General features: G+C 33.4%; 2 protein-coding genes and 1 pseudogene across 3 annotated transcripts; 2 read left to right on the top strand and 1 right to left on the bottom strand.

The window, feature by feature from the left end:
- The first annotated feature begins 1,748 nt into the window (after window positions 1-1,748).
- LOC133318175 (uncharacterized) lies at window positions 1,749-11,526 on the top strand (annotated as a pseudogene).
- A 2,753-nt stretch (window positions 11,527-14,279) lies between these two features.
- Window positions 14,280-19,819, top strand: LOC133318156 (calcium-dependent protein kinase SK5). 2 transcript variants are annotated; one of them, XM_061520128.1, is made up of 7 exons: window positions 14,280-14,832; window positions 16,930-17,073; window positions 17,192-17,344; window positions 17,456-17,571; window positions 19,001-19,168; window positions 19,285-19,509; window positions 19,664-19,819. In XM_061520128.1, the coding sequence occupies exons 1-7, from the start codon at window positions 14,280-14,282 to the stop codon at window positions 19,793-19,795; spliced, it is 1,491 nt and encodes a 496-aa protein (XP_061376112.1). In that variant the 3' UTR covers window positions 19,796-19,819. The 2 variants fall into 2 exon arrangements, with proteins under 2 accessions (XP_061376112.1, XP_061376113.1); XM_061520129.1 differs by having other exon boundaries at window positions 14,373-14,832; window positions 16,930-17,094; window positions 17,168-17,344.
- Window positions 19,820-20,134: 315 nt separating this feature from the next.
- LOC133318163 (uncharacterized) lies at window positions 20,135-21,919 on the bottom strand. The gene is made up of 3 exons (XM_061520141.1): window positions 21,688-21,919; window positions 21,455-21,604; window positions 20,135-20,559 (listed from the first exon to the last, which is right to left on the bottom strand). Exons 1-3 carry the CDS (start codon window positions 21,856-21,858, stop codon window positions 20,416-20,418), a joined length of 465 nt encoding a protein of 154 aa, XP_061376125.1. The 5' UTR covers window positions 21,859-21,919; the 3' UTR covers window positions 20,135-20,415.
- Between the last annotated feature and the right edge of the window lie 2,801 nt (window positions 21,920-24,720).

The following is a 24,720-nucleotide window of genomic DNA, read 5'->3' as shown; positions in this document are numbered from 1 at the left end:
AAACGATTTAGATTTCACATAAAATCGTAACTAATATGAAATCGTTAAAATCGTAAAATCCCTGAATTTTTTAAACAGTGATCGATTTTAAATCCTCTCTATGAAATCTCAACATCACCCTAAAAAATCCTACTCTTTTTTTTTCATCTCTGAAATCTCTGTCTCTGAATGGCTGAAGTGAACCTCTCCTTTGTTTTGTGACTTCGTCTCTAAAGCAAACAGAGCCCTTCAAAACTCTGACGCCGTTCCCACTCGGATTCCATTCAGGTTTACCACTTCTCCTTCGAAGTGTTCTTAGTTTCTTACTGTTGCTTCCTATTTTTTCTATTGATGTTTATTGATCAATGCTTGTTTGTTTCCTGACAAAACTGAAACGAAAAATTGATTTTTTTAGGTAAAATTAGCAGGTCTTCTTTTGGGAAAATTTTAATTTAATTTAATTTATTTTTTAACTAAGCAGTTCAAAGGGGGTCATCAGTCATCGTTCGAAGGGTGTTATTTGTAATCTATGATCTGTACCCAGAAATCGATTAGGCCATCAAGAGGTATTTTTTAGATTTTATACTCTATTTTTTTTTTTAAACAATATATGTCAGTTTCAAAGGGGTGAGCAAATATATGACATTCTCCCCCATCATCTTTTCGTCTGATGAAAACTATTGGGGCTGAGCAAATATATATATATATATATATATATATATATATATATATTGATGAATGGCTTCAGGTTGCTTTTGTTTTACTGCAACCCATGGTCCATGATTCTTGAATCCTTAATCATTATCTTTTGTTTTAAAGGGATAGAGGTGAAACACTGTAACTGGCAATTGGTATTTTATGATTTTTCTAGTTCAATGTTCTTTCCTCATGTAGACTTGGAATGATTGTTGAAAAGAATTGAAGGGAATTGTTTTTTATTACTTTTTTTGATTGAAGGAGTGAATTCATTGCTTCTTAGATATTGTATTTAGTACTGAAAACTGGTTTCAACTGTGCATCAAAAAAAGGTTATAATCTCCAATCAAAATTTCCCTTGCTACCTACAGTAATATTATTCTGTAGACTTGGTTTGCTCAAATTGTTTGTCTGTGTTTATGTGAGGGACTCAATCTGACAAGGTCTGTTTTTGTGAGGGACTAGGTGATTTCTGATTGAGAAAAGCCTAATAATTTTTATACAAACAGACGTGATACATGTTAAAGTTGTGCTACTAGTACTAATAATTCGAATGCTTTTTCTGAAAGAGTTCTACCATCTGTTGAAACCTGAGATATCAATGGAATGATTCCAAGATAAAGCTTTGTAAAAACTTCTAGCAAAGGAACTTACAAAAACAGAGCATTGACATCGTGTTTAACTTGTGAACTGTTTGTGTTTGTCACTTAATTTAAAGATGTCTTCTTAGTTGCTTTGAAATTGGATTCAAGTTCAATTCTACGGTAATGTCTTCTTACTTGAAATAAATTAATATTGAAATGTCAAAATCCTTTTATTATATTCAATTATGAGATTTGAAAATGATTTATTAAATGATAAATTTATCATACACAAAATTGAGAAAATACCAATTTCATAAACGGATGTCTTCTTACTTGTATGTAGACAACACAAGTTATGACCGATGAACATACACCCTTTTATTATATTTTATATTTGTGCTTTATCTATTTATTTGACTCATTTATTGGTTTGGATTTGTGTTGATTATCTGATTTTTATCAATTTTATGCTAGTTGTTAGCTTTGAAAATGACTTGTAGTGGAAGTTCTCCTGCTGGTTTTACTAGTTCTACGCCTTTTGTCCCTGTGGGTGGAGCTGGAACATCTTCAAGAACTTACAGGAATGCTCTTGTAAGTAGGACTGATGTGGCATGGAAACATGGTTGTTCGGTTGATGGAGGTACCAATAAAATTAAATGCAAATACTGTGAAAAGATTGTAATCGGAGGTGTTTACCGAATGAACCATCATTTGGCTTGCACTCAAAAAAATGTTGGAATTTGCATTGCTGTTCCTAATGCAGTCAAGAAAAAAATGTGGAACATTGTATGTGGTTTGCAAAAAAGATTAAACAATAAATCAAGCTTTGATGATGAGGAGAGGTGGTAGAAGTTGGTGAAAAAAGATCACATGATGAAGTTAGTGACAACTCTAGGAATATCCTCAAGAAAAAAGGAGTAAGCAGCCAACCTACAATCAATAATATTTTTAAGAAGAGTTTAAGAGACGGTGCATGTGAGAAAATTGCTTCCTTTTTCTATAACAATGCCTTACAATTCAATGTTGCACGAAGTGTTGAATTTCAAGAGATGTTTGAAATGGTTGCTCGACACGGTAGTGGATTTAAGCAACCATCCTACCATGAAATTAGAGGAAAATATTTGAAGAAACAATATGTGGAGACAATGCAAAGTATTCAAAAACATAAAGCTTATTGAAAGGATATGGGCTGCACCATAATGACGAATAACTGGACAGATAAAATGAGGAGGACGCTTATAAACTTCTTAGTAAACAACCTCAAAGAAACTATGTTTTTGAAGTCAATTGATGCATCTTACATCACCAAAACAGCTGAAAAGATATTCCATATGATTGATGAAGTAGTTGAGGAGGTAGGAGAAGAAAATGTCATCCAAATTATGACGGACAACGCTGCAAACTATAAAGCTGCTGGAGCATTGTTGATGGCAAAAAGACAAAGGTTGTATTGGACACCTTGTGCGGATCATTGTATTGACCTAATGTTGGAAGACTTTGAGAAAAAGTTGTTGGTTCATCATGAGACAATTGCAAAGGGGAGAAAAATTACTACATATATATTCAAGGACTTCTTTAATTTCCATATTGCAATTTCATACAAATGGAAGAGATATGGTTAGACCAGGCAAGACTCGCTTTGCCACATCTTATCTAACTTTGGGGTGCCTTAATGACAACAAGGGAGCATTGGTAAGGATGTTTACATCAGATCAATGAATGTCTAGCAAGTTTGCTAAAACAAATGATGGCAAATATATTGAAGATGTGGTTATGGATAGGGAGTTTTGGGAAAATGTTTTGACTTGTTTAAAAGGTGTTTTTCCACTTATCAAAGTGCTTCGTTTGGTGGATTCAGATGAGAAGCTAGCCATGGGGTTCATTTATGATGAGATAATTCGGGCTAAGGAGAAAATTTAGAATGCATTCAATGGTGTTGAAAGAAGGTAATTTGATTTTAAAATTCTATTTTCTAGATTTATATTTTGCTTTTAACTTCTGTTTGCTACTTTAAATCTAATGTTTTTTTTCATTCTTTTTACTCTTTAGTTATCAGCCTCTATGTGATATATTGATACTAGATGGGATAATCAATTGATGAGGCCTTTGCATGCAGCAAGCTATTTCCTCAACCCCCAAATACAATATAGGCCAGGATTTCATGCTGATTATGAAGTTAAAAATGGACTATATCAATGTTTAGAAAGGTTGGTGGGAAGTGTTGAAGAAAGAAGAAAGATTTATGATCAAATGGATGATTTCAAGTTGCAATTAGGGAAATTTGGTTATGAATTAGCCCAAGGTGGCATTAATACAAAATCTCCAACACAATGGTGTGAACCTTATGGGTTTGAGCATCCAGAGCTCCAAAGATTTGCAATGCGCATCTTAAGCTTGGCATGTAGTTCCTCTGGTTGTGAGAGGAATTGGAGTACCTTTGAGATGATAAATTTTCTTTAATATGTAAATCTAGGTTTGTACTTGCTATATAATTAAAATTACAAACCTACTTGTTGTATATTGATTATGTTTGTTTTTGTTTAGGTCCACTCAAAGAGAAGAAATCACTTGACATAAAAGAAAATGAATGATGTTGAGTTTGTGATGACAAATTCAAAATTGGCCAAGAAAAAGCAAGTTAGAAAAACTGTTGAATATAGTATTGATGATGTTTCATCCGAAAATGAATGGATTGTGAAAAATGAAGGAACTTTATCTCATGATGAAGGTTTAGATGAAGACAATTTTGATTTGGAATTGGATGCTCACATTGAACAAGACTTGGCTCAAGTTGGAGGAGAGCGTACCAGCCCTTTGTACACCGATACTGTTAACATTGATTATGATATTAAGCGCAGTTACAATCACAACTATTTATTTATAAAAATGCGAGTAAACTTTTTCCTCTTTATTACGCGAGCATTTAAAACAATAATAAAGCGTAATAAATAAAAGTTATGACCGTAACTGTAAAATATTTGCGGAATAATTATTTAAACTGTCTAAATATCATATAATACTCCTCTCAAGTCACTAAGGGGTTCCCATAAATCCACTTAGCTAAAATCTCACTTTTACGTTTTCTACCTATCTAAACATGGTTTGGTATTTTAATTACTGCGGATAAACCGCATGTCGTGAACCTCTCATCTTTTAGTATATTATTCTAGACTTAATTAACTATTTAACAAGCTATCACATGAGTCATAAAGTTCTCGCTTGCTCCGGATATCACCGTTTGAAGTTGGACAAGCAAATCTGCTAGCCAACCTCAAACACGCCTCCAAACAGCCCTCACTCTCTCAATGATTCTGGAAATTCCACTCATCCAATTGCTCTCAAATTTTTATACAGTAAACTAGACACCTCAGTCTTCAATTTGACATATTATACACTTAATTTGGCCAAGAAACGAAGCGAGAATAAAATTTCCAAAATCTGCCAGAAGCAGCCCCATGTGCAGGGGCGTTCTGCATAGTCCATGCTCTCTGTCCCCTAAAGGGCTGCGTCGTTTTCCTTTGGTTATCAAATTTTGGCACAAGGTAGTTGACATCTCAATATTTAAAATGGCGTATGGCACGTCCCTATTGTAATTTTGTGGAGGGAGATATGCTCTCCCAAAGTTCACCCAATTTTTGCCAATTTCTAGAAATTTCACCAGAATTTCCTTTGTTTTTCCAATAAATCTCACTTTTGTAAAAGTGCTTAACTATCCTCAAATGTACCTAATAGACATGGGTAACACTCAAGGACCACAAATGCCCTGGGTGCTCTTACAATCTTTCACAGTTTGTATACAATTTGCTCAACATACATAATCATTGCTTACTTTTTCAAAGTTAACTAATTTCAATCACAAGATCCAATTGCAAGCATTCTTTGACATAAAACATAATCAAATCCTAGAATAGGCCTATTTTCCTTTCATCATATAGCATGCTTCAGTATTACATCAAGTCTTCATAATACAAATTACAAGCCTCTTTACAAAAATTACAACAATTTTCCAAATATACATAATGAGTCACCAACATAAACCATGACAAATAATTGACTAAACTTAGGCAAAAAGTGACATGAACAAAGATGACTGATAATGATCCTAACTCAATACGATGTTCATGTCCTAAGTCTAGCCTAGGCCATGTCTCAAGATTTTGCTGTCCTATGGCCTCTTGCCTGCCGCTCCAACTCCACTGGCATTACCTTAAATAAAATTCCAAAAGCGGAGTGAGATATACGAATATATCTTAGAAATCCAGAGGTTCTGGAGAATACTCCGCCCAATGGCTCACTTCGATGCATATCAATAACATAATACAACATTTAAAACGGGATAAAGCAAGAGATTTAGTGAAATAGGGAAGCATAGGGAAACAAAATACGACGAAGCTGAAATGGTCAATGCCAAAGCCACGAAACGTCCGGTCTATTGGCCTCGACATATAGCCTACGGGTTCCAAACCAAGCTGAAACTCCCTCATGGAGAATTATCCAATGGAAGTCTGTAACGCCCAAAGGCAACTGTCTACTAGCCAGAGACTCGGTACATCCAATGTACCACTAAACATACAATAATGCATGAGCATGTTATACTACATTATTCACATCCAATCTAAATTTCTGGTTTCATTGAGGCATATTGTGTTTAATTCAGATTTTCTTGTGGTTCTGTGTTAGAAGATTGATCTAGAATTAATTCTGATTTTATGTGAAATTTTGAGATAAATTTCAAATATGATTTTTCTAGTTATAATTGTGATATTTTCTGTTTAAATCAGATTTCTTGGTGTCCATTGATTAGAAAATTAATTGTGTAATATCCAAGCTCATTGGTTCATTAATTTTAGAGATTTTGATACATATGTCATTGGTTTAATTTTTTGCATATGGCATAAATTTGTGGAGCTTAGTTTGATATTACTCTGATATATTTGGTGTGATAGGACACTGTATTTTTGGGTTATTTCACTTGTTACAGTTCTGAAAAATTCTGTATTGGTTGTTAAGTGGACTAGTTGCCTGTTGTAAAATCTGTCCTAAGTGTGTGGGTGCAACCGTGTGGGTTGGCGACCTTGTGCTTGGCTTGAGAGTGTGTCTCAAGGCCCGGAGCCTCAAGAATCCACTAGGGAGAGTGGAGGTCTTGTGTGCGAGGAGTTGGTGAACTCCGTAGGTTCGGCTTGAGAGTATTCTCAGAGCTTGGAGCAGTGTAGGCACTAGGAAGGTTTTTGATATTTTGTTTGATTGCATGTGTGACGCGTGTTTGTAAAACAGGTACACTTGTGATAAATAAAATATCTGCAACGACTTCAGTCTGGACGTAGCACCCTACTTAGGCTTAGTGGGTGTGAACCAGGATATATCGTGTGCTTCTTGTCTCTCTTATTTAATTTCTGAATATTTTGTTTAGAGACTGACAGTTACACTAATTCTGGTTTGAAAGTGATGTAGCATCTTATAGGTTCTGATATAATTGCTGTAGCACTTGAACTATTTTTTTATTTTTTTTTGTATTTGGAAATTAATATTTTTCTGTTTTGTTTAAGAAAATTACATTGCTGCATTTATACTCTATAAATTGCTAAGGTACGCATTCTGTTACTACATTGTTCTTAGCATTGTGAAAAATTATTTTGGGCATATAGGGACTGAAGAAAAATTGTGTAATTGTTTACTGAATTTAAAAAGTTTTTGAAAAAGTTTAGAACACCTATTCACCCCCCTCTAGGTGTTCCGTAAGCGTCTTGTGTAAGAAGCCACTTGCCCAACAAGTGGTATCAGAGCTTCGTGCTCTGAGTGATTGGCCATTGCCAAAGAGTTAAAGATCATATGGCTTCTTTCCATCAGGATATTCCTCTTGAGGGTGGTTCCACCTATCGCCCTCCGTTTTTCAATGGGATTGATTATCCCTACTGGGAAATAAGGATGCAGATTTTCCTTGAGTCGGAAGATCTTAAAATTTGGTATAGTGTAATTAAAAAATACACAGAGTTTACTAGAGCAGAATTAGAGAGTGCCCAATACAACTCAAAAGCAAAGAACTTAATAGTTAATGCACTTGGTAAGGATGAATACTCCCGAGTATCTTCATGAATACCCCAGGTCAACTGAAACTCCCTCAAGGAGAATTATCCAGTGGAAGTCTGTAACGCCCAAAGGCAACTGTCTACTAGCCAGAGACTCGGTACATCCAATGTACCACTAAACATACAATAATGCATGAGCATGTTATACTACATTATTCACATACACCTCTAACCACTACCCTCAACGGGCATTGTGGAGCACACACGGGGATCAAACCCCAGTACCAAGGGATTACATGAATAATCTCTTTCTTCCAGCTCAATTCAATATGTTCCCGAGCTTGGTACAAATAGAATTGCCTACACATAGGACATTCCCCAATTCTGAAGACCTCCTATGCATTATGGAATATATATTTTGATGATGACAAATGGTTTACAAGAAGTCTCAAATTGAAGATAGAGCTTGGTTAGGTATTTTTATATATTTTGTTACACACAATATTATATCATATAGTATCTTTCTAAGCTCCAATGCATATCATTGCATTTCATGCATTTAATTTCATAGTAAATAATAATGGTTAAGTTTAAAATCTAAAAGAAATAATTAAATAAATATAATAGGAAGAATATAAAGTAAACGAAATACATGATATAATAAAAAACAAAATAGCTTTACCATACAAATAAAATGCATGTATCAGGTCACGTAAATGTGCAAGGTACTTTAAAAAAAAAATATGGTCACGTGGGTTTTAGATTTCAATTACATATAATATAGTATTAATAAAAAAAAGGAACCAATAGCCTTATCAATTGAAAAGCTATCAGGTTTTAAAGAATAGGTATTGTCATTGTCAACGTTGGTTTTTGCTTATTGAAAGATATATAAAAAGTAATAAAAAAATTGTAAAAAGGCAATACATTACGCATACCAAGAAAAAGACGTCTGAAGCAAAAGAAAAGAAAATATTTCTTTCTCTCACTTTCGATAACAACGCTCTTTACTCTCTCACTCACCCACCGTCTCTGTTCTTTGAAATTTTTCAATCGGTGTGGAAAATAAAATTCTTCAAGCGGTTCTCTCTGTTCTTCTACATTGTCAAGAGTTTAAGAAGCAAGAAAAATTTTCAAGAGAAGAAAATCTTCTCAGAACCAAATCGCAATTCAAGAGTATGCTAGATCTCTTTATATATGAAATATACTGAATATTTGGAATTCTTGTGAGAACAACTCATATAATCTTTTGGGGCTTCATTTTGGTAAACTCTAATCTACTCATATTGTTGGTTAATATTTCTATTTGAACCCTATATTATGAAATCTTGAAGAATTTTGGTTAAGCATGTTAAATCTAAATTTCTGGTTTCATTGAGGCATATTGTGTTTAATTCAGATTTTCTTGTGGTTCTGTGTTAGAAGATTAATCTAGAATTAATTCTGATTTTATGTGAAATTTTGAGATAAATTTCAAATATGATTTTTCTAGTTATAATTGTGATATTTTCTGTTTAAATCAGATTTCTTGGTGTCCATTGATTAGAAAATTAATTGTGTAATATCCAAGCTCATTGGTTCATTAATTTTAGAGATTTTGATACATATGTCATTGGTTTAATTTTTTGCATATGGCATAAATTTGTGGAGCTTAGTTTGATATTACTCTGATATATTTGGTGTGATAGGACACTGTATTTTTGGGTTATTTCACTTGTTACAGTTCTGAAAAATTCTGTATTGGTTGTTAAGTGGACTAGTTGCCTGTTGTAAAATCTGTCCTAAGTGTGTGGGTGCAACCGTGTGGGTTGGCGACCTTGTGCTTGGCTTGAGAGTGTGTCTCAAGGCCCGGAGCCTCAAGAATCCACTAGGGAGATTGGCGACCTTCATTTTTGTTTGAAAGTGCTGTAGCACCTTATAGGTTCTGATATAATTGCTGTAGCACTTGAACTATTTTTTTTTGTATTTGGAAATTAATATTTTTTTGTTTTGTTTAAGAAAATTACATTGTTGCGTTTATATTCTATAAATTGCTAAGGTACGCATTCTGTTACTACATTGTTCTTAGCATTGTGAAAAATTATTTTGGGCATATAGGGACTGAAGAAAAATTGTGTAATTGTTTACTGAATTTAAAAAGTTTTTGAAAAAGTTTAGAACACCTATTCACCCCCCCTCTAGGTGTTCCGAAAGCGTCCTGTGTAAGAAGCCACTTGCCCAACAAATTCGATTTCCATTCACCAATGCATATACATGATTATAAAGAAATTCATGCATAGGTTCAAGACCACTCACCAAAATCCCTTTGGTCCGGGACCAAAGGCAACCCTCGAAGCTTACGGTTCCGAGTTCAAATCCGTGGGAGGCAACCTACGATGATCACACAAGGATCATCAATACAAGGTGAAATCCACCAAGATTACAAAACATCAAAATTTCCTCCCCACCTATGCTAGGTTCGGCCAACTTAGTGTTATTTTACAAAATATTTTTCTTTATTTTCTTTTTATTTTTGTTTAGCATCCCAAGACTACCACAACACCTTTTAGGTCCCACTTTCCATCCTACACCATCACAACATCATTTTCCCCAATTATTTCACTCTAGGTCCAAATGCACATCACACACAATCCAATTATTTTTCCTTAACTTTCAATGCATTCACTCAACATACAACCCATCCAAATACCATTTGACCACACAACACATCAACCACATAATTTTACAACATCAACTTCCCTATTAGCCTACATGACCAAAATGCTCATAGCCTTACACCAAGGGTTATTCAATCCAATTCAACATTCTCACACATCATACAATCATATTATTAACTCATACAACCGTTTCACAACTCAATTACACAATCATTCAACCAATCAAATCACAAAGTCATGAAACCTTAATAAAAAATTACTAAGTTAAAATCTCAATTTCATCAATAATTTTTATGACATTTATCACTCTAAAACATCATTCTAAGCCACAATTGTCTAATACAAAATTTCCATTTGAGCTCTCTAACTACATCAATCACACAATTTAGCTCTAGGTTTTCAAAATTTAAATTCGTGAATCAAGCCATAAAAAGTGTTGAAATATACTCACAAGTTTGGCCTAGGACCCCTCCAAGTGATCCCCAAGCAATGACTTGAACAAACAACTCAAAAAACCTCCAATTTTCGTGGCTAGTTTTGGCCCTTTTCTCTCAAATGAGAGGGTTTCAAGAAAACTAATCGGTGGGATGTGTTCGGATGATGATTTCCAACAACTTTGCTCACAAAATTTACTTGATTTGAGGTTGTATTGAAGGAGTTATGATGGAAAGAAGAAATGGAAGAGAAATGGCAATAGTGGGGGGTTGCTCCACGATTTTGAGGAGAGAGAGGGAGGAAAAGGATAATGAATAGTGGACTTGGTCATGTGTCATGACTTAACTTAAGTGGGGTGGGTCCCACTGCCACCTCACGCAATTCAAATTAATTCAAATCTCCCTCTGATTCCACTAAACGTCCATAATCTCATAAACTATTTAGAAACTCTAATTTTTAACATTAATCATTGTCCTTTAATTGCCCTTGATCAGATGAATCCGGAGTTTTCCGGTCATTCGGAGAAATTGCAGTTTTAAGCTGTTACGCGCGCCGTGGGCACGCTTCCCCAAACTCACTAATTCCCATCAATTTTCACCAGAAATCATATCTCCTAGTCCTATGTACCATTTATAACTTCTATCCAAACCTAGAGCTCAAAATTCAATCGGCACGTTTTACAGTGCAACTGTACCGTGATATTTTTATTCGGTAAAAACACTATTCACCGAATTTTTAGAAACTTGGCTAACCACTCAATTTTTCATTCTGAATCCATTTTCAGGGTTAGTTTTCTCATTTGAGACCTCTTACTCAATTTCACTCTCCTAGGGTTACGTGTTTGGCTAATTATCGTTTTACCCTTCCTTTGTATTTTGACCTTAATTTTAGGATTTTCACTAATCCTACCCTTTAATCCATATTTAATATCTTAATATATGTTTTAGAATTGCGAGGTGTTATAGAGAGGATGACATTGGTGTTGTTGGTGCCTCTATAGATGATATGGTGATTCCTAATTTTGAGTTTGACAATGTGGTTGATGGAAAAGAAAGAGAAGATGCCATGCCTATGCATCATGATGTAGTTGAAGATCATGTGGAACAAAATGTCTTTGATGATAATAACTTGAATGATTTATTAGCTTAGAGTCTTAGAGTGTGACAATTATTTAAATTAGAGTTGGATAATGATGGCGGTGTTGATTTAAATTAGACTTGTATCTTGGACTTTATGAGCTTGTTTGCCTTTGTTTGATTGGTATTTGATGATAATGTTGGACTATATTGAGCTTGTTTGCCTTTATTTTATTTTTTTGATAATAATGTTGTCCTTGGTGAAGGATTGATATTATACCCTTGAAGATAATGTCATAATGCTGGAAGGTGGCAGGTGATAAATTGGTATTATACCATTGATGATAATAATATTGCCCTTAGAGTAACATTTGATACAATCTAAGATTGCATGCAAATGTATAAGGATGGTGGCAGGTAATCTATTTTTCTTAATTTTTTTATACATATGCATATGTATATAAAAATTTAATTTTATAGCGCAGGTAAAATTTGCGATTTGTATTACGATTTATGATTTTTCATTCTCCTTCCGATTTTAGGTAAAATCGCGATTTTAACTACCTTGCTTTTTATTCTCAAAAGATTTTTAATTTAGTACTTTTGATGCATACATTTTAAAAAAATTCTCTCCGATAAATCCACTTTTAATCTTTTAAGATAGGTTAAATTTTTAATACTTTTATATAATGTACTTGATAACTCTAATAATACTTAAAATCTCACTCATGAGATTTTTTCGCGTTCTTTTTTCCTCGCAAAGCCGTGCCAATTGCTTATGTTTGCATAAGAGAGAACTTTATTTCAATTTTACAAGAGAACCATTAAACCTTATATATATGGGTTGTTAGAGATATTTATCTCATATAAGGAGAAATATTTTTTTCTCATTCTCTCTCTTTATATATATATATATATATATATATATATATATATATATATATATATATATATATATATGGAATAGAGTTTCTAAATTTACTTTAAAATTTTTTGTCTAATATTCACTAAAACAAAGTAGTTCTAGAGTTGAAAAATTAAAAAATTAGAATGACAAAGATTATTATAATCTCGAAATAAATTAAAATTACAAATACACCATGATTTTTGCTCCAAAATAATATCGTTGTGGAGAACATTAGACAAATTTTTCTAAAATAATTTTAGAAAAAATGAACCCATATTAAAATAAGAAAAATATATTTACCAAAAAAAATAAATAAGAAAAATATTAATACACAAAAGACATCTCTTTACGTAGGAATCAAGAACAAAGAGTTTTAAGCTATTAGGATTGGTCTATGTTTAAGCCACACGCATGCTATATTTCCATCATGAAAGGTGTTTAGCTAATTTCTTTAAAAATTGTTTTCATATGCTGGGTAAAATGCTTTTGTCTATAGAATCAGAACAGGGTGGATGAAATGGCGCAGTGCATCTGGATTTTTGTGTGACTGCAAAATCCCCTTTAAGTTAAAATGAAAATTCTATAAAACAGCAGTAAGACCGACAATGCTATATGGAGCGGAATGCTGGCCAACATATAGGCAACATGAGCATAAGATGAGAGTAGCAGAGATGAGGATGTTAAGATGGATGTGTGGTTATACAAGGATGGATAAGATAAGAAATGAAGATATTCGACGAAAGGTAGGAGTTGTACCGGTAGCCGAGAAGATGAGAGAACATAGATTGAGGTGGTTTGGACACGTGATGAGAAGGCCCTTGGATGCTCCTGTAAGAACAGAAGTTTGTTACCAAGAGCTCAACACAAAAAGAGGCAAAGGTAGACCGAAACTGACTTGGGGGAAGGTCATAAAACAAGATTTAATGGAGTGAGATATAGATTGGCGGACGGTATGTCTTAGAACGGAATGGAGAAAAGCTATAAGTATGGTGGAGGGTTAGACCCGTTGTTATTCCTATGTTGCAGATGGTCTCTTTTTAGTCCTTTTCCCCTTCATTTCCCCCACTTCTTCTTTTCCCCTTTCTTTTTTACCTTTATATATATATATATATATATATATATATATATATATATATATATATATATATATATATATATATATTACTATTATTATTATTATTTTAAACCGTTTTGTATCTTTCATATAAGTTTATCTACCACCCACCCTAATTAATTTGGAATAAATGTGATGTTGATGTTGATGTTGTTGAATAAAACAATTATTCAGTAAAGTTTAATCTTTTTATTGGTAAGAATAAAAGTTGAGTCACTTAATTGGATTATCATTAAAAATGGAAGTGTTTAAATAATTAAATAACAATTAACTTATTCAAACTCAACCATAAATTTTAAAAATAAAAATAAAAATAAATGACTCGAAAACAGAAAGTATACGAAATTAAAGTATAAAACTCTTGATTCATCAATGGTTTCAACTTTCAATGTAAAACATCCATTTTACACTAACAGTCAAATTATACAGTACTGCATCATTCAATAAACCAGACTCAAAATTAAAAGCATAGAAAATAACAACTCAAAATCGAAAGTAACAACAATACTTTTTATGGTTTCGAAACATTCCATTTATGAACCCCATTCCCATTTTGACCATTTCCAACAAGTCCATAAAAAAAGTGGTAAAAACAGAGAGAAATGGGGAAAAGAAGAAAAAGATAAACTTGCTTTGCAATTTGCATTATTGCTGACATCATCATGGTCATAGTTTGAAGTGATCTTATAATACCGCGTCTTTCATTAGTCCTAGTTGTTCCACACTCTTGACTCTTTCTCTCTGTCTCTCTGTCTCTCTCTTATTGTTCCGACATAGATTGCTATAACCAAAGACAACATTAACAATGTCGAAATCCAACGCTACCAGCACCACCTCATCACCGAAACCCAAGTGGGTTCTCCCTTATCGAACCCAAAACCTGAGTGAACTCTACACGTTGGGCAGAAAACTGGGTCAGGGTCAATTTGGCACCACCTACTTGTGCACACACAACACCACAGGTCGCAACTTTGCGTGCAAGTCAATCCCAAAGCGCAAGCTGTTTTGCAAAGAGGACTATGATGATGTGTGGAGAGAGGTTCAGATAATGCACCACTTGTCAGAGCACCCTAATGTTGTGAGGATCCATGGCACCTATGAGGACTCATCTTTTGTTCACTTGGTCATGGAACTCTGTGAAGGTGGCGAGTTATTCGATAGGATCGTGCAGAAAGGGCACTATAGTGAGAGACAAGCTGCAAAGTTGATTAAGACCATTGTTGAGGTTGTTGAGGCTTGTCATTCTCTTGGGGTCATGCATAGAGACCTTAAACCTGAGAACTTTTTGTTTGACACTGTTGAAGAGGATGCTAAACTCAAAACCATTGATTTTGGGTTGTCTGTTTTTTACAAGCCAGGTTTTTTCTTCTTCTTTTAATTCATTTCTTTGATGATGTGATATTTTTCAGTTTAATATATACTTATTGATGGTGGCATGTCATCTTTTGAATGCTGTGATGCGTGATCAGGATGCATGATTTGTTTATTTAGTTCTACATTTGTAAAATTATTGATTTTGGTTGTGTTATTTTTTTATTTCTATTCAGAAGAAAAAGAGAGGGGGTTGGTTGTATCAATCTGATATCATTGCCTCAGTTGCTCAGTTCTTAACCAGTGTGTTTTTTCTTATTGATTATAACCTGGACCTTGTGCAAAAGATGGATTTAAGGGAGCAATGGGGATCTTGGGAAATATTAAAATCAGAGTTTAGCTCAGCAATTGGTTGTGTTTGCTTATGTTACTTATTTTTTTCATGACGTGTATTGGAATGTGATCAGTTCGAGAAAGATATATATATATATATACTACTTGTTATTCAAGATTCATGGCATGGTCCCTGACTATGGAATCTCAAAGAGAATATATGCCTCCCCACTGTATTTGATATAGAATTCCTGAATGATGCAGGACCTGGGGTCCAAAATTGGATTTTTCTTTCCGCACTTCTTCATGCTCTCAATTAAATGGGGCAATGGACCCTGGCATTCTGTGTGAATCTTCTTCCTGCAGGCATATAAGAATTAACAATGAATTAGTTAAATTTGAGCAGGAAATGAAATGGTAGACATTAACAATGTGATCTGATTTTAACATAAATAAACATTTTAAGCCGATTTTGAATTAACTCTTTGCTATTTGTTGATCTTGCCTTAAGTGATCATGAGTTACTGTTTTAATCTGGACCTACTTCCAGCTTAGTGATGGTTTGCACCTTTTACGTGCATTTTTAAGTCTGGAGCAGAATTCATCTTTAGATGCAAACTGGTAGCTAATTCTAGTTTTGTGCTTTGTAAGTGATTTTATATAACAAACATACTATACTTCTTTTACTCTCGGTAGGTATGAGAAGTTGCATTTTAACATATTATTGTTACATCAAAACTCACTTATAACTACCATAAAATGATTTTAGAATCGAGAATGCTTATTATTCTTTTCTGTAAAGGCTGCAATTGTTGGTTTGAATAGTAATGTATGTTGTAAATGAAGTTTCACGAATTTTATAAATGTGTTTCCCAGTAAATGACTTGAAAATTCCTTGTCCTATTAGGTAGAGATTATAGTTTATTCCCAAAAAATAAAATCTAATCAATTTTCCTGTTTTTGTTTCATAGATTGAATTGAAATGACAATCTTTTTTGTTTTGAGAGATGTACATATTGAGATTTGATTTTCTTGTGTTTATTGGGTTCAATGGAGATAAAGCCAGAAAGGAAATATGCTATCATAAAAAAATTAAAAAAATACTCCTCATTAAACCCCGATTAGGGAGGGTAGACTGAGGACAATCTTTGTATGCAGCCTTACCCTTACAAATTTGCATAGGGATTGTTTTTCGGATTCCAACTTTTGACCTTTTAGTCACAAAGGAGCAACTTTGTCACTGCTCCAAGCTCACCCTCAGGCAATAAAACCACTAAAGTCACTCCCTGTTAAACCCGACTAGCGAGTGTGGGGTGAAAGCAATCCTTGTACGCAGCCTTACTCTTGCATAATTGCAAAGAGGCTGTTTCCTGGATTTGAACCCATGACCTTTCAGTCATGAAAAAACAGTTTTACCACCGCTCCGGTTCGCCCCCTTTAAAAAATATATGAAATGAAGAGGGTGCTCAAATGGGTCTGTCCTTTGCAATTTGACTAAAGACTTGAACTTTTGGCTTCTAACTGCTAGAAGTTTGAAGTCTGGAAAATGACTATATATGTGCCTTTGGGTATAATATGGCACCTTTATATCTATATTTTAGTAGTTTCTATGGGTCACACTATATTTAAGTAATTTTGCACTTAAACCTCTTTATCTAGGTGACTTCAAATTATGAATGTTTAAGTCACTCAAGTTATGCAGTCTAGTCTTGTATTTACAGTTTGAATTTTCCACCATCTTTCAGTCATTACCAGATCAACTGGAAACCCTTCCATGCTATGTATGCTTAACACAGTGATATCCCTTTCAGGCGAAATCTTTTGTGACGTTGTTGGAAGCCCATACTATGTTGCACCAGAGGTCTTGCACAAGCATTATGGACCTGAATTAGACGTGTGGAGTGCTGGGGTTATTTTGTACATCTTATTAAGTGGGGTGCCACCATTTTGGGCTGGTAGCTATCTGTCATTTATAAGTTAAATTATCAATTGTGGATGTAGGCATATTGCTGTTTTCTTCATGTTCATCCGTCCTCATTACTAATACAGTTATACAAACTTTGTCTCCTACAGAAACTGAGCAAGGGATCTTCCGACAGATTTTTCTTGGAAGACTTGATTTCCAGTTTGAACCATGGCCTAGCATTTCAGACAGTGCAAAGGATCTAATTCAAAAAATGCTTGATCGAAATCCAAATACAAGGCTTACAGCTCACAAAGTACTCTGTAAGTCTATTTAAATTTTATACTGAGCAAGTATCATGATTTGTATGAATACTTCAACAATTATTGGAATGGGGTTGAAGGCTGTGGCACTTATGTGGTTTTCTGTGTCAGGCCACCCATGGATTGTTGATGACAACATTGCACCAGATAAACCTCTTGATTCTGCTGTTTTATCACGCCTGAAGCAGTTCTCTGCAATGAATAAACTTAAAAAGATGGCTTTACATGTAAGACTTCCGTAAACCTTTTAGCTTAGGCTTAAAGATTTCTGTGTGCTTAGATGCTGAGCATGAAAGAACAATTTTATCTCTTATGAATACCCAGTTGTGTTTTCTTGTTAGAATGAGAAGGTAATTATATGTATTTTAAGTAAAATTTAGGCTAAACTGATAGCACATTGTTGCTTCCTACTAAACTGGAAGGCTTTTATGAATTTCATGTACATTCTCTTTAGCAAGACTTAATAAAAGGCTTCTTGATTCTAAAGGTTAATACAATGCAGCGGGATTTTTATTTCTTTCAACAATACTGATGACAGAGCTTCTTGATTTTTTTTATTTTTTTTAATGTTTTGAGCAAGATGCCTGATTGTCTTACATGGCTGTAGGGGATATATTAGTTTGGTATATGAGAACTTTTATGCCTGAAGGAATGCAATATGCTCCATTAGGCATTAGATTCCCAAGAAAGATGACTATCCTAGACCCACCCTGAAGTTAAAGGAATGTGATTTCCATTGTGTTTATGTTTTTCATGTATAGTGGACTCTGGTTTCACTTCAGCAACTCAGGTTGTTCACTAGACCCAAAGTTTTTAAATATTCATTTCCATGGGAATATCACAAAGGGAAAAACAAGTATCATGTTGTAGGACAATTTTCTTGTCATGCTATAGAGACAATAAGTGCAGGGTCCACCATGTTTAAAATTAAAAGAAAAGGAAAAAAATGCAGCACAAAAATCGATGTATGTGTAGGAAACTTTGCATTTGTCATGCAACATGACAAATGCAAAACCCTATCACAAAAGCTTAAATTTTTTTTATAGTAAATATGTTTAGTGACTTTTTAATACATATGTTGTATTGCTGTAAAAAAAAAAAAAAAAAGATCAACTCTCTCTCGAGTCTTTACCATCCTTATCATCAAAGAAAGTCCAGGAGCATCATACATGCATTAGAACCAGGAAGAGCTATACGGTTGAACTGGAACAGCCACATTGTGTCCAAATGCTTTTCTCAACAGCTGTCATCATCAGTTTGATGAATTTCATTGTCATGAAGGCTGATTTTTACTTTTACATTGATTCCTTTCATTGTTTGCTGAATATTTTCATATGGATTCAAACCCCTAATTCACATGCTTTTGAATTTCTGTTTATTAATTTTGGTTCTCAGTTATGAACTACATCCTGAATTTCAGTTTTGAATTTTGGACCAATGTGACAGCCTTGGCCTGACTTAAGGCATAACAATGTATCTTAGTTTGTGAGTATTAGAATTTTTTAAGTTTTTTAGCTTAACCTTTTTATTGCTTGTGTTTGGAACTATCAGGACCTCTTTGTCTTGACTGGAAAATGGGAAGTGATCTATTTCGTAGGCTTCTGCATGTCAAATCCTGATACCATGACATTAACAGTTTTGTATTCTTTCTCATAGGTTATTGCAGAGAGGCTATCTGAGGAAGAAATTGGTGGTCTGAAAGAGTTATTCAAGATGATTGATGCTGACAATAGTGGAACTATAACATTTGATGAGCTAAAAGAAGGCTTAAAGCGAGTAGGATCTGAACTTATGGAGTCTGAAATCAAGGATCTTATGGATGCAGTAAGATAAAATGTTAATGTTTTTAAGTTCAATCTATTTTCGTTATTTGTGCTGCTGTGCCTTCCAATTTTAAATTTTTAACAGTTGAACAAGACTTATAATCTTGCATGTAACAGGCAGATATTGATAATAATGGGACAATTGACTATGGTGAATTCATTGCTGCTACGGTCCACTTAAATAAGCTGGAGAGAGAGGAAAATCTGTTGTCAGCGTTCTCCTACTTTGACAAAGATGGAAGTGGTTACATAACTATTGATGAGATACAACAAGCTTGTAAGGAGTTTGGTTTGGATGATGTCCATATTGATGAAATGGTCAAGGAAATTGATCAAGACAACGTAAGCATTCTTTTGTCTTGCTATTTTAAGTTTCTACAACTCATCTTTTAAGATTATATGCCAGCATTAGCATTTTTATGCCTTTCATTGAAGAACTACAGCTCCATCAGTTGCCAACTTGTTTGTTGAGATTAATAGGAGATTTTTGTTGCAGGATGGACAAATAGATTATGGGGAATTTGCTGCTATGATGAGAAAGGGCAATGGAGGGATCGGAAGGCGAACCATGAGAAGCACACTCAATTTCATAGATGCTCTGGGAATAATAGGCAATGGATCCACTTAAGTTATTGTAACTAAAGTAATTATTTGGTGAAAAAATTTTGAACAAGAAAAACTTTGGCAACTTTCAACATTATCGGTAGCGTGACTAAAATTTGCATTTATGAATAGACCTATCGTCCAAAATGTTTTGTTTTTCTCCTTGAGATGTTTGAAGTGCAAACAAGGAGTGTAGTGTTTGATATTTTTCTAGTCACTTCAACAGGCACTGAGTTAGAATAATAGTATTGAGAAGGCCAAAAGATAAATGTGCAAAAGCAACAATAACAACCCTTATCTCACTAGATATGTAGGGTTGGCTTAATGCTTCAGACAACACCATAGGCTCTATCAAAAATCAATATTTAAATAAATCCATTAGACAAAGGTTTAAGTAAAAATTATTTTGTAGAGGTCAAATCTACATATAACATTCAGTCAACAAGTAGAGAACAATTTTGAAGAGGCCATGGCTTCTTCATTTAACAATGAGGAGCTGCCCCTGCACATCAATATGAACTTACTGAAAATTCAAGGTAACATCCAACATGTACAACTGAGGTAAAGTGATATCTAGATATATTTGCCAGATACTAAGGTGAGCCAACATTGAACCCGTTTACTTCAGTGCATATTTGGTGCCTTTCACATTTTACTGGTAAGGGCAAGATATTTGGTATGACGCCCCTGTGCAAAAATTTTGCCAGTCTTTTTCTTCTTGAATTCCACGCTGATAACAGCTACAGCCTTCCCTACACGCAGAGCCCTGGCCTCGATCTCAATCTCCTCCTATCATAACATTTGAAAAAAACTATTGCAGTGATATCTTGCATTAAGCACAAAATCCAAAATCAGAAACCATTAAAAGAATTTCCTACATTCCACTCCTTATATTGCATATTTGATATCAGATTGGCATCAATACTGAACATATATCATGTCAAAACTCGAAAGGAGCAGTGCTGACAAATTATCAGGCATTGCAATAGTTTAAAGAGAGAGTCAACAAATAAAATCCTCCAACATACACAATTGGATATGATGAACAAAAAGCTGACACCCCCTAACCTACTCAAACCTTAAAAAGAAGTGATTTTTTTTGTTCATCACTGAATAGGTTCTTGTAGAAGAGCCTTGACACAACGGTTGGTGTTGTTGCCATGTGACCGGAGGTTATAGTTTAGATTCATGTAATTAGCTTCTTGCAAAAATGCAAGGTAACCCTGCCTACTATAAACACCATGTTGCCCTTTTAATTGAATAGGTTCTTCCGTATAAAGTTCAATTAAAAAACAATACTTCTTTCTAAAATCATAATGAAAAGAAAAGTTAAGGTACCAAGGCAAAATCTAAATTTAAACAGCGACTTCAGCAACAAATTTGGTCTAAAACTCTACATTTTAGCATCAAAGTCCTAAAACCCATATCCTTTATTTTTCTTCTTTCCAGAGTTGACTTTCAAAATTGTTGCTTGACTAGATACCCAGTCAACTTGTAGTTCAATAGAGATTGTGAAAAAATAGAGAAGAAAACCATAAATTGTCTCCATCCATTTCTCTTCTTGTAACAAATAAAATAAAACAACCAATTCAACATAGTACAAAGAAGAAAACAACCATCACAAACTCACAAACAATGAAACAAAAATAAAAAAAAAATAAAAAAAGAGAGAAAAGTGACATACATCGACATAAGCAGCATCCAAGTATGTAACATTGATCTCAACGGAAACCCCCGTATTGGGAGCTGAATATCCAACGGTGGGAATTGCAGCCGACCCCACCACATCCACCAACGCAGCGGTGGCACCACCGTGTAACGAATTCCCAGAATTCTATGCAAAACAAAACAAAAAAACTCATCAAAATCTTAAAGAAAGCTAAAAAGGAAGAGCAAAAAAAAAAAAAGTAGTTATACGAGTAAACGAGGTGGTATCTTCATAGAACAAACGACGCGCCCAGGTTCGATGAGATCGACGCTAAGGGCATTCAATATTAAGGGTTCCAAGAACCTCGGAGGCAATCCATCTACCAACGATGATGTTTCTCCTCCTTTCTCTAAATATTTTTTCACTGCATTCAGCTCCATTTTTTTTCACTTCCTCTCTCTAAACCAAACCTCACCTTATTTTTGTTTTTTTATATTCTCTTTCATTCTTCCTTTCTTACTTTTTCATTTTTTTTTTTTTTTATAACAATTACTTTTTCATTTTAATTCTAATGCATCTATTAAAAAATGCGTTCGTCAATGTAATATGTAACCGAGTCCAAACTCCTACCTAATAATATTCGAGTAAGGAAAATTTGACTGAAATAAAATAAATTCATAAATAAGTAAGGTGTATTATTATGGTTCGTTTTTTCCTGTAGGTAATATAAATAATTGAGCTCACAATGATATCGTTTTGAAATAAAAATTAAATTTTTTTTTATAATTATAATTTATTTCAGGGTTATAATAGTCTTTTTATTATAATTTTTTAATTTCTCAACCCAAAATGATCATTTTGAAAATGAATGTAAATAAGTTATCTACATTCAGTGCAGACATTAAAACCTTACTTTAATTAAGTTAGTTTCACTTTGATTATTTATTTTAGTGGTAATTTTTCTTTCGAAATGCTTTTTTCTTTGGGTTTGCTTTTTCTGCATTTACTGCAGATAAGTTATCTCCAGTAAGCTCAATATGACGTCGTTTTGGAGTGAAAATCATGGTATTTTTGTAATTTTAATTTATTTCAAGATTATTATAATCTTTGTAATTATAATTTTCTAATATTTCAATCCCAAAATGACGTTATTTTGTAAATAAATGTTATTAAGTGCTGGACAATTTTGTCCTTTACATTGATAAACAATTTTGAAATTGTTATTTTTTAGCTAAGTAATTCAATAAAAAAGAAGAAGATAATATTACATAGAGCTCCAACATTTATGCACTCATAGCACATCCGTAATGTGCTATTTGGACAGGATAAATTTTAATTTTTTAGCTAGTAGCAAATAAATAGTTACGTATATAATTATACTTTTGAATTGAATTAAAATTTTACTGTTTAAATATTTTATAAAAATATATGAATAACAAATTAAATCAGTAAACATTGAAAATTTAAATTACTAAGATATAATGTTAAATAGAACTTGCATTGTGTAATTACAACTTGCATGAATGCCAAAATGTGTTGGCAAGTATAATTAATATATGGAAACATCTAATCTCATGTTGGAGGAGATACTCCTCTCATGTCATAGACACAACATATGGTGGATCTCACCATATGTTAAAAAAATAAAATAAATAAATAACAATACACATTTATCGATGTATCTATAACATAAGATAACTCTCTCTTACTACATGAATTTCCCTTAATATATATAGAGGTAATATGTCTCTCGAGTAACAAAAAGGACAAAATTTCTCTTCCAGACTCATAAAAAAGATGCCAAACACTTTTATTAGTGAGCCCCACATAAATGTGTATCTGCAGGAGAAATTTTGCCTCTCCTATTATAGAAAAGACATATTATCATATATATATATATATATATATGGAAAAATATTTCTCCAATCACTAGAGATAAAGTTATCTCCAGTGAGCTCAAAACGATGTCATTTTGGGTTATAAGATTAAAAAATTATAATGATAAAGATTAATATAACCCTACAATATATTAGAATTACAAAAACACCTTAATTTCGAGCTCAAAACAGCTCACCGGAGATAACTTATCTCTATTGACTGAAGAAATACTTTACCCATATATATAGGGTTCATTTTTTCTACAGTCAATGTAGATAACTTATCTACATTAAGGCCAAAACGACGTCATTTTAGGAGCGAATGTCTATAACTTATCTACATTCACTGTAGAAATATTAAAGCCATATATATATATAACATTTAAAAACCCGGCTCGGCCATCGACTCAGCCGAAGTTAGGGGTCACGGGGTCACTTTGCTTACCCGATTTTATATATTAAAAAAATATAAATATATATCCTATATGAAAAAAAAAAATCAAAGCACCAATCATTAAAGATTCAAAATATACTTAAGATAATTCAATCAATTACATCCACAAGTCAATATTCACAAGCTAATCATAGTATCAAACTATCAAAGTATAAAATATATATTCTAATAAAGTTAATGAAAAGTTATATCATTAAACTCAGGTCATTCGTGTCCTTCTCATGCACCTACAATAGTATGTGAAAGGATCTCCCTTACCTAATAGAAAATAACGGAAGAGAGGCGGCGGCAAGACAAATTAAGGGTGGGGAGAGAAGAACCAGCACAATGGTGGAGATCACCGGAATAGAGAGATTAGAAAATTATAATTATAAAGACTATAATAACCCTGAAATAAATTAAAATTACAAAAACACCATGATTTTCGCTCTAAAACAACGTCGTATTGGGCTTATTGCAGATAACCTATATGCAGTAACTGCAGAAAAAACGAACTCATATATATATATATATATATATATATATATATATATATATATATATATATGAGGTTATCGTTTCTGAAGTTGTTTAAGATAACTTTATATCCGGTCACTAAATCATAACCGTACAAAGATGGATCAATGATGATAAAGGAATAGAGAAAAAATGAAAATCATAACCATTCACACGTGAATCAATTAACATAAAGAAATAAATAAACAAAATGACGTAGTCTTGAGCTGACCGAAGACAAATATATCTCAAGCAACTTGAGATTTCCTTATATATATATATATATATATATATATATATATATATATATATATATAGGTAGATCCTTCGACCTCAGTGTCAAATTTGAAATTTGACACCTCATCTGAGAGCCATTAGATCAAAAAAGATTAACGAATCTGATTTGTAAGCATGTGACACCATTGATCTTTTTTGATCTAATGGCTCTCAGTTGAGGTGTCAAATGATTCTACTCT

Source organism: Gastrolobium bilobum, unplaced genomic scaffold (assembly GCF_033153095.1).
Source record: "Gastrolobium bilobum isolate Gb01-03AN ecotype WA unplaced genomic scaffold, APGP_CSIRO_Gbil_v1 utg5821, whole genome shotgun sequence".
NCBI lineage: Eukaryota > Viridiplantae > Streptophyta > Magnoliopsida > Fabales > Fabaceae > Gastrolobium > Gastrolobium bilobum.
The sequence above is the reverse complement of the archived record's forward strand: the minus strand, read 5'-3'. Positions and strand labels throughout refer to the sequence as shown.

Bases quoted from the DNA above. Each gene is read 5' to 3' on its own strand.
- LOC133318163 (XM_061520141.1), bottom strand. From the start codon at position 21,858: ATGGAGCTGAATGCAGTGAAAAAATATTTAGAGAAAGGAGGAGAAACA. The intron at 21,605-21,687 runs GTATAACTACTT...TGTTTTGCATAG, and splicing joins AGATACCACCTCGTTTACTC to AATTCTGGGAATTCGTTACA. The intron at 20,560-21,454 runs GTATGTCACTTT...ATGTTATGATAG, and splicing joins TGGATGCTGCTTATGTCGAT to GAGGAGATTGAGATCGAGGC.
- LOC133318156 (XM_061520128.1), top strand. From the start codon at position 14,280: ATGTCGAAATCCAACGCTACCAGCACCACCTCATCACCGAAACCCAAG. The intron at 14,833-16,929 runs GTTTTTTCTTCT...TATCCCTTTCAG, and splicing joins GTCTGTTTTTTACAAGCCAG to GCGAAATCTTTTGTGACGTT. The intron at 19,510-19,663 runs GTAAGCATTCTT...TTTTTGTTGCAG, and splicing joins AGGAAATTGATCAAGACAAC to GATGGACAAATAGATTATGG.